This window comes from Argiope bruennichi, chromosome 2 (genome assembly GCF_947563725.1).
Source record: "Argiope bruennichi chromosome 2, qqArgBrue1.1, whole genome shotgun sequence".
Lineage (NCBI taxonomy): Eukaryota > Metazoa > Arthropoda > Arachnida > Araneae > Araneidae > Argiope > Argiope bruennichi.
In genome coordinates, this window is record NC_079152.1 from 23704784 (window position 1) to 23718523 (window position 13740).

The window sequence follows — 13740 nt, forward strand, 5'->3', positions numbered from 1 at the left end:
TGTCAGAGATTTAGATGATCCTAATTTAGCCTGAAAATCAGCAAGTAAACTCAAGGAATAAACAAGTATTGAAATAAGAATATGAAACGATAAAAGTTTTACTAAATTGTTAGAAAGATTTTGAAACAGTTCATCTATATACTCAACTTAATACATTGCAGGCAGAAAACGTACTTTTATGTTTTTTGCAGTCTGTCCTGGAGCAGGGGTTAAGCAAAACTATGTGTTGTTGTGGAAAAATTTGCTCCACTTAATGTATTAACATAAGAAATAAAGAATATAAATAAATTCTTTTAGAGTTTATATTGTATAATTTTTTTTTTTATCAAACACTGAAATTTCTATATACTTGTATTCTAAAATAATATTGAATGTCTTGAAGGAACTCAGATTCTTATTATCTGAACTTCAAAAAGATGACTAAGGTGTTTATTTTAATGGAAGCAACCAAACCATAAATAGTTATTTAGATTTTAATTAAATATTTTAAGAATTATACAAACATAATACACAGTCACATTCATAGCTCTCATATATATAATTTGAGCACCAGCAGATATGGAATCATTCATAGACTGCAAAGTCATTTCTTACAGATAAACTTTTAAAATTAATAGACAAGTGATAAATTACAGTTGATGAAAGATATCCTACACAGCTGTAACACTGGAAACATTCGTGCTTTTCATGGAAAAAATATATTAATAACAAAACATATAATATACAAGAAATTGGAACATAAAATAAGTAGGCTTAAGCAAGTTCATTTGATGGCTACAAGATGTGAATAAATTGCACTCTGAGTGGGTATAGTGTGATAAGCTTAGTGATCTGAGCTGGACTGTTCAATGTTCTCTTTTTCTTGTAGTCGAATTTGTAGAGATTTGTCATACATCCAGTTTTCACCAATTTCATGGAAAGCCTGTTAGAGATATAGTCATAAATTAGCAAATGAAAAGCCTTTTAGACAAATCGCATGTATATTATGTACACCATAAATATTTAATTAATACAAAATATGGCCAGTGATTAATTAATAGAGATAATCTATTTTCATTACAAATTATAGTTACAAGGATAATTCGTTTTGGAGATTCGCCTATACATTTAAATGTAATAATAATACATATATAACTTGCATAGCGTCTGTGATCAGCACAGTTCTACACCCTCCACTCCTTTTAGGCACCTATTATATTAGAAATATAGAATGAGAAGATGTTGCTAGAATCCAAAAATTCGATTTCATATTTGGTTGAGTGTATAAGACTTACCCCAAATACCCAACACAACCCATTACCAAAATAAGCAGTCAGGAAAAACAATAAAAATGATAAGTTATAATTTTAAAAAAATGTGACATCTTGTTTCTGAGTTATTCCGAAAAATTTTGAGAGATATCTTTCACAGATAAGTCCATTTCTCTGCTTAGAGAATACAAGAACACATTCTCAGAAAAGCAGCAACTTAGATGAAAGAAATTTTGTAAATGACTTAATTTACCTGAAAAGTAGTGATGCACAAAATTTTAGACCAAATCCATCATTAGGTCGATTGATGTCTCTATTTAAGTTAAGAAAGTGTGATAACCCACACATGAAACAAGTTAAAATGCATGAATATTAATATATAATATCTACATCAAAATTAAACACCAGTGTGTTTCTACTTTGAACCAAATAGGCCAGTGTTCTTTTTTCAAACTTAAAATTAGTCTTTCCCCCAAAAGTTATTAATAAATCAATTATGATTGATTACACACTTAATTTTATTACCAAAAGAGGTGATATAAAGAAAACAATCTAAAAACTAATTTTTAATTGAAAAGCAAGCAATAATTACCCTAGTTTCCCATTTTAATTTATTTTCTAGCCTATGTTTTGCTTCCTCTCTTTGTTTCTGTTCCAGCATAAACTTAGCCTCAGTGGCTGCTTCAACATTTCGTAGACGTAATGCAGTAGTAACATCCTTCCACAATCTAATAATAAAGAATAACATGCATTTTAAATAGTATTCTAAACTATCAAAACTTTCTTTACATTATATATATCATGAAATAAATATTATAAAATAATTAACATAGTTTATTTTTAGAAAGACTAATAGCTAACCAGTTGACTTTCAAACATGTAAGTCAGAGAGTACTAGTCCCCAAATTAATTTTAAAATAGACATTTGAGAAAAAAATAATTTGGAACTAAAGCATAAGAAATAGTTATTTTCTAAATATCAAATTTAATATTATTATTTTATGATTATAATATAATCTTCCTATAATATAATCATAGAATAATAATAATAATATTAAAAAAGAATTTTCAGTATATCCATTACTCATTCCTTAAGCAGTGGTAGAGTTCGAAAACATAAAAGATTCTGAGATGAGAAAATTCTCTAAATAGCTATTTATCATCTATAAAATACTATATGTGAAAAAGCAGCAAAAATGGTAAAATGTGAAAACATAGGGCAAATCGCTCATAATTCATCTTTTTAAAATAATCACCTAAAATTTGTAATTTTTCATATTAATGTACATATTTTAACTGTTACATATTTAAGTTGAATAACAAAAAAGAAAAAAAAAATCATACTATAAATTAAATAGGATTTCTAATACCAATGAGGAAATGAGTATGAAATGATTTTCTGATAAAATTAAAAATTAACATTATTTAATTTTTTCCCCTTTAATATACGACTGGGGAAAAATTTAGGAGGCCTTAAAAAGAAATTATCACAAGTATTTAATACATACTTTCTAGATTCATACTCCTCTTGTTCTACTAAAGGTTTTACTCTCTTTTTTATTATAGGTATGGTTCTAGTATCCACAAAAACTTCAGTTTCCTAGGGATAAAAAGTAGTGCTATTTTTATCTTAATACACAAGTTCTGCACAATACATTTTATTGGATTAAAAAAGTGCTTGAGTATTTAGAGAACAAACAGATTTCATTTTAAGTACCAATCATTGTCTAACAATAAATACATCATCATAACCATTTTCAAATGTAGTGATGTTGTGATTAGGAAAAACGAATTGTAAAATTGGACAGATTATTTTAACTGCAATTATATGATTAAAACCAGCATACAATTGGAAGACAGCAAATCAAGCAATTAATAAATTATTACAAGTCAAATTAAATATTTAAAATTTCTTTCTTTCAGTATTCATGAACATTTGAAAATTAATCTGGCACTTAATATGTGTTCAGCTTTTCTTATTAAACAAACAACATCTATTAATATATATGCAATTTCAATTATACAGATTTTTCCTTGATAATCTTAGGGTTAGGTTTTTGGAGCCACTATAAATTTCATTAGCAAAGTAATTTAGAGTTTAATAAAATTTTGCAATTATTATCAGTTTAACTTTTAACATTAAAAATGAAATAGCTTTTCTGGTCTGTTAAATGATTAGCATTTGATTGCCTGAACAATTATTATAAGATTATAATAAACACTGTTTGAAGATTAATATATTATATTATTAAAATAATAGAGTTTCAGCCAAGTTGCAAGGAAATAAAATTCAGAACATTAATATTTTTACTTTTTTTAATACCTTCAAACTACTCAATTAATTAAAAAACTATTTAATTTTAGAAAAATTACAAAAATTTTACCTTTATTAATCATGTTTTTCTTAAATTTACAACATTTCACAAAAACAATTATAAATGCCCATTTTTAAGTTAAATATATTGGTTTATAAGTTCATTAATATTTATAAGCAAAATTTTGTAAAACTTTAAGTAAACATATATTTGAAGAAATAGAAATATTATTATTAACAGGGAAGATTAATATTCAAGTAGGTAGATTTTCATTTCTCATTTAATTCTAATACTCAATTTAAATGGGGCATTAGGCATATTAAAATGACAAAATATAGTTTTTTGGGAAAGAATGGGAAACATTTGTTATCAAAAAAGAATTGCAAAATTCAGAAAGTAAAACTTCTCCTTAATACCAAAACTATAATACCAATTCTTCAGTTAGAAATATTGTACTTTATAAATTAATGAAGTTCTTCACTCTTCTTTCCAATTTCATATTTTTTAAGAAAAGTTACTTTATTGAAAAATAAATAAATTCAGCGATTATGTAGAATTGTAGCAATTTTACAAATATTTCAAAGATTTATTTATAGAATTTTCATAACATTGTTAGATTTCAGAATTCTCATTGAACTGATATATCAATCAGTTCATACTATAATTACATTCAAAATCATATAATAATAAATAAAAAATCTTTCTGTATTTTGTGAAATATCAAGTTAAAAAGGCGTTTTGAGACAATAAAATTAACATCACAGATAAAATAAAAATTGCATGTAAAACAATAAGTGAATAGTTGAAAACAGATTTTATATAATTGAATCCTGGCTTAAAATTCTAATTACTCAAATAAGCTTAGATTCAATCTTTTCGAAAATTAGAAAGTGATAATCTTTCAATGTTCAATTACTTTTTAAAAACAATTTGCTTTGATATTTATACAAAGATAGCACTTCTAGTTTATTTCTTTTCTTTAAATTCTAATTATTCAAAGAAAGCGATTTTTTTTCAGAGAGAAAAACAAATATATTTTGAAGTACATTTCAGTAATAAATGAGAGATAAGCAGATTATAAAGACATTACATTTTGTTAATTTAATAATTTGCTATAATGCAGAAAATATATAACTCACTCTTTCTTTTTTAAAAATCTTTTGTAGCATTATTTATTCAGAAACAAATCATATTAATTATTTTTTTTTTTTTGTAATAGTAAGATCGGCTTAAACAAATATTCAAAAAGTGCATATACTTAAAAAAAAAAAAATTATTATTAACTGGAAAATTAATATTCAAATAAGTAGATTTTCGTTAGTCTCATTTAATTCTAATTCTTCTGGATAATAACTCATTATAAAATTAGAATTATTTATATTTAAAACAATTAAGACAACAATATATCTAAATCCATCTTTTAAATTATTTTTCTCTTAAAGAAATGCAAGAAAATATTAATAGAAACATTTGAAAAAACTGTTTACACTGACATTCCTTTCACTTAAAAATAAAATTATAGGAATAAAATATTGTTTAAAAATTATTAAAATAATTTTTAGTTAAGAGTTCTCAAAGAGATTTTTTCCATGCCCTCTTCATTTTATATTATTCAATACTAGTATTATTGAATACAAACCCCTGTAGACCATTTGGCTTCCATAATACCATTCCACTCTCCTGTTACAGTCAGAAAAGATTTCTTTTCACCTGGTGCATATAATTCAGCTGTGATGCGATGTTTCTTACCACCATAGATAGGCTAAAAAATGAATAAAAGTAAATAAATAAAACAGAACAAAAACATTATAAATGTTTTTTACATAAATAAATATATGCATCAAAAAGTAAGAATGATTATTATGGAATATGTAAAAAGAATTTAAAAACATAAATAGAAATTTTCCTTTTCCTACAACAATTTCCTTATTAAATAAACAATCCAATACACAAGAATGATTTTTTAATTACTAAAACAAGGAATAAAATTTGTTTTATTCATTTAATGACTGAGGATTAATGATAACTTCTGTATCAAGAATACCAGAAGGGTAAGGTCTGGGCAGGGTAACTATTTCATGAAGTGAAAAGATAGACATACACTATTTTATGAAAACTTTGATATAATAGAAGAATAAAAAATAACACTAAAATGGATAAAATAAATTTAAAAAAAAATCTGAGTTTAATCATATTTTTTGTAAAAGTTCTGAGGTAGAAAATAAATTTTTATACAAATTGCTCCATTCTATAAAAGCTAATGTTATGCTATGTCACAAAACTTGAAAATGCATTTGTAATTTTATAAGGTAATTATAGATACAAAATAAAATGATTGAATGTGTTTACATACTCTCGTATGGAACTCCACATTAGCATGATACCCTGTTTGAGGACAATTGACTGTCACTGATCCTCCTAACTCAATCCAAGGAACTCTTAGAATAGATCTGTGGAAGGAAAATAATTAGTTAAATTAATAAACAGAAAATTAATAATAAGATTTTTAAATATCATTAATAAGCATTTATCATAAGTGTTATAATGCCCTATCATTCCAAAACTATGCAAAACAGCACTTAAATCATTTGGTTTCCAAACTGCAAGGACTAATTTTCTCTACTAAAAATTTATTAAAAGTTTTTAGGTATACTTTAATAACCACACCCACATACATACATTTTTTACAAATTTTCTATTATTAAATGATGAAATAATAGAAAGCATTGAAAGGCTTTATTTCAAATAAAGTCTTTTAATGCTAACAAATAGTACAAAACAAATTTTTAGAAATAGATACAGAAGCTTACATACTAGTTACATATTCAGTTATTTACGCAAGATAATTCATTGTTTCATAATTCATATTAAAATTACATAATTCAATCCAATTTTAGTAATAACATCTTTATTTAAATATTTGTCAAAAACTTATACTCATCAAATAAGAAAGAACTTGTAACAGTACTAATTTCTATTAATTTTTTATATTGTAAATTAATGTACCAGTTTTCAAAATCTTGTGGTGGTAACATCATAAGCCAGATAACAACTTTCGGAGAAGAGTGTACACTTTTGTCTAGTGGCTTTGTTACTCGACTATGAACACTAACGTTGCGAGTTCGAACCTCAAACATGCACAATCTTAAATATTAAGTTTATTGATATTATACTTTCTATAAATTCAAAAACTTCTGTTACTATTAATCATGAAGTCATCCTCATTTTAAATTTTATTCAGAATAATTCTAATAGATTTTACCAAGTAGGAATAATTTTATTCATCTATACTTATATAAAGCTCAATGTGTGTGTGTGTGTTGACGCTCTACAGGCCAGGCTATTTGACCTACAGCTACCAAATTTGGTACATGTATACCTTAGAGGTCGGGAATGTGCACCTGGGGTCCCTTTTTTTGAGTTTTTAATTAAAATTTTAATTATTAATTAAAAACTAACTTTCCCACCAAAAAATCTTCCATTTTCCACACCAATGAATAATGCCAAGTGAGTAAGGCTTCAGTTTTTTTTCTTCCCAACAGTAATGAGGGTAGGGTTAACATTTTTCGGCCGATTATTTCAAACGATTCTGTTTATTTTCTTAATGTTTTATGCATTTAAAATTAAACATTGTTAATTAATCGATCTTTCAGATTCATTCTGAAGTACTTTTGAATTAAAATAACACAGAATAAAGGAAATTAAAAATGTCTAATCTGCATAGCGTTACCCCAACTGGCGTAGAAAAATTCACGCATTTGCGTTACCGTAACTGGCGTTGAAAATTTACGCATGCGCATTGTGTTCTGATTGTTGACAATATTATTAACGGATGATTCTTGATTTAAATTATTTTTAGGTTAGTTGCATGCTTTTGTAATTAAATTGTATTTATGTTAGTTATATATTTTTTGTATATGCTTATAGTTTTTACATCGTTTTTTAAGTAGTTTTTTTAAACCTGTTTTCGACCGATTATTTTAAACGATTCTGTTTATTTTCTTAGTGTTTCATGCATTTAAAATTAAACATTGTTAATTAATCGATATGTTCATGATGAATTTGAGAAAATTTTGTTGAAAAATTCTTGAGATATTACATAAATTAAGAAAGATATTCTTTAGTTCCCATAAAGTTTAAACGCTCAGTGACTCTGTTTTCAGTAATCATATTACAAAAAAAAAATGCTTTGTTTCAGTAAAAAATATTATATTAATTGCAGATTAATTCTTTCCACTTTAATTTAAAGCATAAATTCTACGGGAGCTAACGGAAAATTAGAGATACATATTACGTTATGACTGAAGGCTTTTATAATATTATGAGTGAATTATATGACTATCAAAATTTGAAGTTTCAAAATATTTTGATGAAGAATCTATTAAAGTAGGAATTGTGTAAAATATTTAATTATTAAAATTTAAACGAACATTAAGATTGGCGAACCAGCTGATCGCCAAAGGCGGCTAGTATTTAATAATGCGCAATAATTTTTAGTCTTATTTGATGCACCCCCCCTTGAATAATTTCATTTTTGTTTTAGATGTAGCAGCATTTGTACATTACAAATACAATGCTTTTCTTCAAAAAGTTTCCAATGAATTTAGTTATCTCAAAAGCTTAAATTCAGAATTTCCTTAATTGTTTTTCTATTATTCTTATATCTGTGTTTTGTTAGAATAAATTGCATTTGCACTTTCTCCAAAATGTTATTTCCTATATATATATATATATTATTGGAGTTATTGAGGGTTAAAGAAAGTTCTTTTAATTACTTTATAAATAAACCTAAGCAAAAGGGTAATAGTTGATTTTTTTTTTTCATAATGCATGGTCCTTTGCATACTTTAACAAGGGAACTATGGATAGCTCTGTCCTTGTGGCATCCAAAAACAAGAAGTAATTTAAACAAAATGTTAGAGATTATATTTGTGCATCTATCTACAGTTATGCAGGTGTGCATGAAGTTCCTTGAATTGTGAAGAAGATCATCGTTAGTTAGTATTATAAGGTAATGTGTGTTGGACAATTTTGATAATATATATATAAATTAGATAAACAAGACAAAGTGTCAAATGACATTGTTGCATTTACCCCAGAATTTTTCCCATTCATTACTCAGTTACTATTACTCAATTACTCAGAAAGGATGATTTATATATCTGCAGACAATTAGACATATCAAAATTTCGATATAACAACTCTTGATTTTAACATAATAATGGCAGCATAATTCAAGATTACTGCAAATGCAGTATTGTGCCGCTATTTTTGGTGCAATGCAGAGCTAATTATGAAACTTTCTGACACATCTATATCAGTGATTTATTTATCACTTTAAAAAAAACTATTATTATAGTACATATTTTCCCCTTTTACTGCTAGAAATGTATTGCAATGCACATGCATTAATGTAAGTACTGCAAAGAAAAATAATGCATAGCAACCTGCCATATCCATTTGGAAATGTGAGAATGTATTCCTCATTATGTTTCAAGACATTGATTATAGCTTGTCCTATGTTCTGCACTCCAATTGAAAGACCAAGGAATTTGGATTTTGTCCAGATATGGGCTGAACAACTGATGCCTTTATTCACATGTTCAGCATAAAAGGCAGAAACTGAATAAAACAATAAAATAATTCTATAAATGTAATTTTCAATCATACAATTCCAGAATAAAAGTAAGCAATGCAAGGATTTGTATGTTTCTAATAAACTTGCAATAAAGAAGGATCAAATCACATCTTTAAAAGCAGAAAATTAAAAAATTAAAAAAATGTCCATCACTATAGATTTTTTAAAAATATTTTTAAAACATGTTTAACAATTTTATTGTAATATTTAAATTAGACAAGAGTACTTTGTAATATTTAGTTCTGTGCTATTTTACACTTATAAAAAAGAAGAAAAAATATTTAAGATTTTTCTTTTTTACTGTCTTTAAAGATTTTGCTTATTATTTAGAAATCCTTTACAACAGAATCTGGATCTCATTTAAATATACCAAGGGTTCCCAAACTATGGGCCATTAGTTATTTTTGGCGGTTTGCAATAAGATATTGACTGTATAAATATCTTTCTATGATTTTTAACTTAACAAAAATTCCTTTTTGCTCTCTTTGTTAATTACTGTAAAAATTCTATGTACTTAGAATTAAGTGGGTTACTATCAATTCAGTTTCTAAAACATTAGTTAAAATGTTTAAAAATTTGTAGATGTTGTATCACTAAAATTGAAATTTTTAAATACTTCAAAATACAAGGATTTAAAAGGGTTATCTACAATAATATTATGTATCTTTATTATTTTCTATTGTTCTGCTACAAAAAAATATTGAAAAAGATACAATAATTGTACTGAAAATTTGATTCAGTTGATTCTATCAAACAACAACTTTTTTAATTTTATATCAAAAACATTACAAATTCGATTATTAAATATTAACTTTTATATCACTAAAATAATTTACGAGAGATATTTTATGGAGAGATATTTGTAACCTTGTCATATTTTTATCTATTGTAGAATTAAGCAAATATGTCTACTTATAATAATTATTATATAATTCAGATAGTTCATATTTTTAAGAAAGACAAAATTGATTGTTTCTGCAGTAGCAGCTATTTTTTTACTACACATAAATCAGTTTAACTAACAAAAGAAAGCTTTAGTATGAAGCGAAATGTCATAAAGTTAATGTAAATGCTTACAATATTCAGAACTGGACACAGTTATGCAATTAAGGATCAATTCCAAATACACACTTTGAAATACATCCGTTTTTGTCTTTAAAAAAATTAATGCTACGTTTATTCCAGAGATTACTTATTACATCATATACAGTTTCTTGGGCAGGGATTGAAGATGGTTCAGTTTTGCTAGTGAAATACAACCATTTAGGCATTGAGGGGGGGCAGAATCTCTAAAATGGTGGTTTCTGATTGCATAATTGCATTCATTTATTTTTATGATTAACAATTTTATAATTTTCATTAACTTGGAAACCTTCACTTAACTCACATATTACAAAAATGTATATGCATACTTACTAGGAGGATGATGCGAAACTTGCTCAGCTATGAAAGTCAAATGGTCTCTTGTTGCCCATGGGACAGGGCCTTCAGAAACTTTCTGAGGAGTATCCTTTGAAGGATGAAAAGAAACTTAAGAACGTACATAAATATGCATATATCTCAGCATAAAATAGAATTTTATATTTTAATTTTTTTCATTTCTTTTAAAAGAATATTCTACAATATGAGACACCAATTTTATCAATAATTATACATATATTTCAATAACTTTTCATATTCTATAGCACAATTGTAAAAATGTAACATTAAACTTGTACTCTCCAATGTAAGACCTCATTCGACATTATAAAAAGAATGGACTGAACTATGGAAACAACATTCGACATGGACTAAATTATGGAAAAATCTAAAAAATTTGCAAGAATATCTGATGAAGAAAAAATACCCCATCAAAATAAGAATTTTTTTTTTTCTGAGGGGGGGAAAAAAAACCCCACAGTGCTTAGAACCAAAACCAAACAGTGTCTAAAAATGCTTAATTTTTACTTTATCATGCTAAAGTTTAACATTTTTTAGTATGATTGGATAAAAAAACAGATAATAAAAAAAAAATCTGTTTGAATGAACAATTTCCAAAGTTAGCTATATTATTTTTTAATATCACACACAATGAGTTCTAATGTTACTTCACTACTTTCATGAGACAAAGGGATCAGATAATAGTAATCTGTTGTACATATCAAAATTATAATCAAATCAATGGCCCCAATAAATAAAAACAATAAACAGAAATGCTAAGTTTCAAGATATTGTAATCTGAAAGTTTAAAAGTTGCAATGAAAATCTATTACTTATAAGCTGTTAATGAGAATTTTAGTCAGGAACTTATAAGCTGCATATGCCGATCTCAATTTTAGCTGATTTGTTGCAAATAAAAGAATACATTGCTATTTCTAAATTGTGCCAAATTTTTTTTATTAGTTATTTCTTAGAAATCGACTGTCAAAGTTAACTTTCATTTTGACAGCCATTTTCATTTTATTTAGCATGCTGACAGTCAACCACACTATCAACAGGCTGATTAAAAATATTTCCAGAATGAAATGTCATTTAGCACAATGCCTTCATTATTTTCATAATAGTCAAACTGAAGTCAGTCTGAAATAATTTTTTAATAGTTATAAATAAATTCATTTAAAATTCAAATAATCAATTTTCCTTCTGTCTTTATTCAGAGTTCTTATTTTTATTGGAGAAAACACACTCAAGGACCCTTTTTAAAAAATTCAAAAGTTATAAGTTACATATTTAAAAAATAAAAGTATGTAACTTTAAATGTATAATTTTCCAAATGTAAACTTTTTAAAAATTTGTTCCTGATGCAACTAAATTATCTTAATGTTTGATTGCTAATTGTTAAGGCCTTTTTAATACTTGTACTTTTCTTTTTAATTTTTTTTTAAGAGTAATAGTTTTTTATTTAAAACATGAAAAATCAATGCTGCAACTTTTCAATTATTCTCTTATCTAGAACTGATATCTACGAGGAAAGATAATGGAATAATTTAGAAGACTGAATCATCAATTTAATACAATAAAATTGTTGCCATGTAATAAGTTATTCATATCAAAGTACAAATGGTATAATGCAAGTATTTATACGACTGAACAACTAATCAAAAACTGGAATTCAATTGTCCTCTCCAAAAAATAACGTATACTTGTTTTGCTTATTTTTCAAGGCCATAATAAAAAAAGCAAGTATTTGTATGGTGCCTAAGTGCTTCAAAATAAAATTAAACTAGCTTTCAAGAACTTTGAAAGACTATGGGGGCCTTGTTAAAAAATCTCAAATTTTAGTAATACCATTTAATTTTATCAACAGAACAATTTGAAGAATTAAGCAGACATTAATAAAATTGCATAATTAAAAAATTCAAAATATAATAATTACTTGGTAGAGACAGAAGCAGGAAGAAATAATAACTATATAAAGTACACATGCAAAAAATTTTAATTTCTGTTCAATGGCAAAATTCATTTTTACTTGATATTATATAATTTTATACTTTTCTTTAAAGAAATTGAAAGTTTTCCCACTTTTAAAATAATTTAGATACTTGGGCTTTTTAGTGTATTTTATTAGGAAGGTGACTAAAGGAATTCAAGTCCTTTTTTTAAAACATATTGTTACAAATCTGTAATTTTGCTACCCGGCATGAATAGTGTCATCGTGAGAAAGACCATTGTAAGATCTGTGCTGAGCAGCTGCTGCGTAAATGATCTGAGAGCTTGGCGACCATTTGGCGACGAATTTGGCGAGTTTGGAGATTAAATGGATACTACTGGAAAGTTCGAGAACTTTCACGATCCATCCACTAAGACCCGAGATACAGCCAGGTGCGCCCTGATTGGTCTGAAGATTCCAGCCCCGCCTCCCGGAACTATAAAAGACAGGCAATCTGAATCTGCAGAGAAGTTGTGCAGATCATCAGAGAAGTTGTGTGTGAGAGGAGTCGGAGTCGCCGACAAATAAAGATTTTAAGAGGATTAGACAGCAAGCAAGCAAGCTGCTGAACTAGTGATTAAATGTGTTGCGATTGATTAGCGGTATTTGTAGAAGAAATATTTTGTAACAATATTTATTAAAGATTGGTAACAGTAATATGATGTGCCACTTAAGTATATATACAGATATAGTTTCAGCTGACTTACATTGAGTTACAAACTCAATTTACATGATTTACAATTGAAAGGAAAAGAATTAGAAACAAGCAAATGAAATTACAATGGCAATCAGCAACTCTGAATTTGTATAAACTGTCACTATTCTTTAAAGTTTGTACCCTAGCATATGATTAAAAAAATTATATATATATTTCAAAAAAAAGGTTCATAATAGCACAAAAATACTTACATCATCTTCCCTAACATTTGGTATATGCCAAAAGCATCGAAATATCTCACCAAGAATTGGGTTATAAGGTTTTTTTGCCACTGAGCTCTTTCTTCCAGCATGAAATGCTGATAAATACCAGCGAATCACCTGCACAAAACGATCCTTTGGACTTTCAAAGTCTGGAATGCTGAAACAAAAGAAAACTATTTTTTAAAAACATGATAAAGTCTTACACAA

At 26.4% G+C, this 13740-nt stretch overlaps 1 protein-coding gene across 3 annotated transcripts in view; it reads right to left on the minus strand.

Moving 5' to 3' along the window:
- Nucleotides 1–457: 457 nt before the first annotated feature.
- LOC129956350 (oxysterol-binding protein-related protein 9-like) overlaps nt 458–13740 on the minus strand; it is a 43563-nt gene continuing 30280 nt past the window's right edge. For all 3 annotated transcript variants that reach the window (XM_056068295.1, XM_056068294.1, XM_056068297.1), the window contains 8 exons: nt 13522–13690; nt 10620–10713; nt 9013–9187; nt 5919–6015; nt 5205–5327; nt 2759–2850; nt 1843–1978; nt 458–922 (listed from right to left, as the gene is read on the minus strand). In XM_056068295.1, the coding sequence (XP_055924270.1) occupies nt 824–922; nt 1843–1978; nt 2759–2850; nt 5205–5327; nt 5919–6015; nt 9013–9187; nt 10620–10713; nt 13522–13690 (985 nt within the window). In that variant the 3' untranslated portion in view covers nt 458–823. The remainder of the gene's footprint in view (nt 923–1842; nt 1979–2758; nt 2851–5204; nt 5328–5918; nt 6016–9012; nt 9188–10619; nt 10714–13521; nt 13691–13740) is intronic.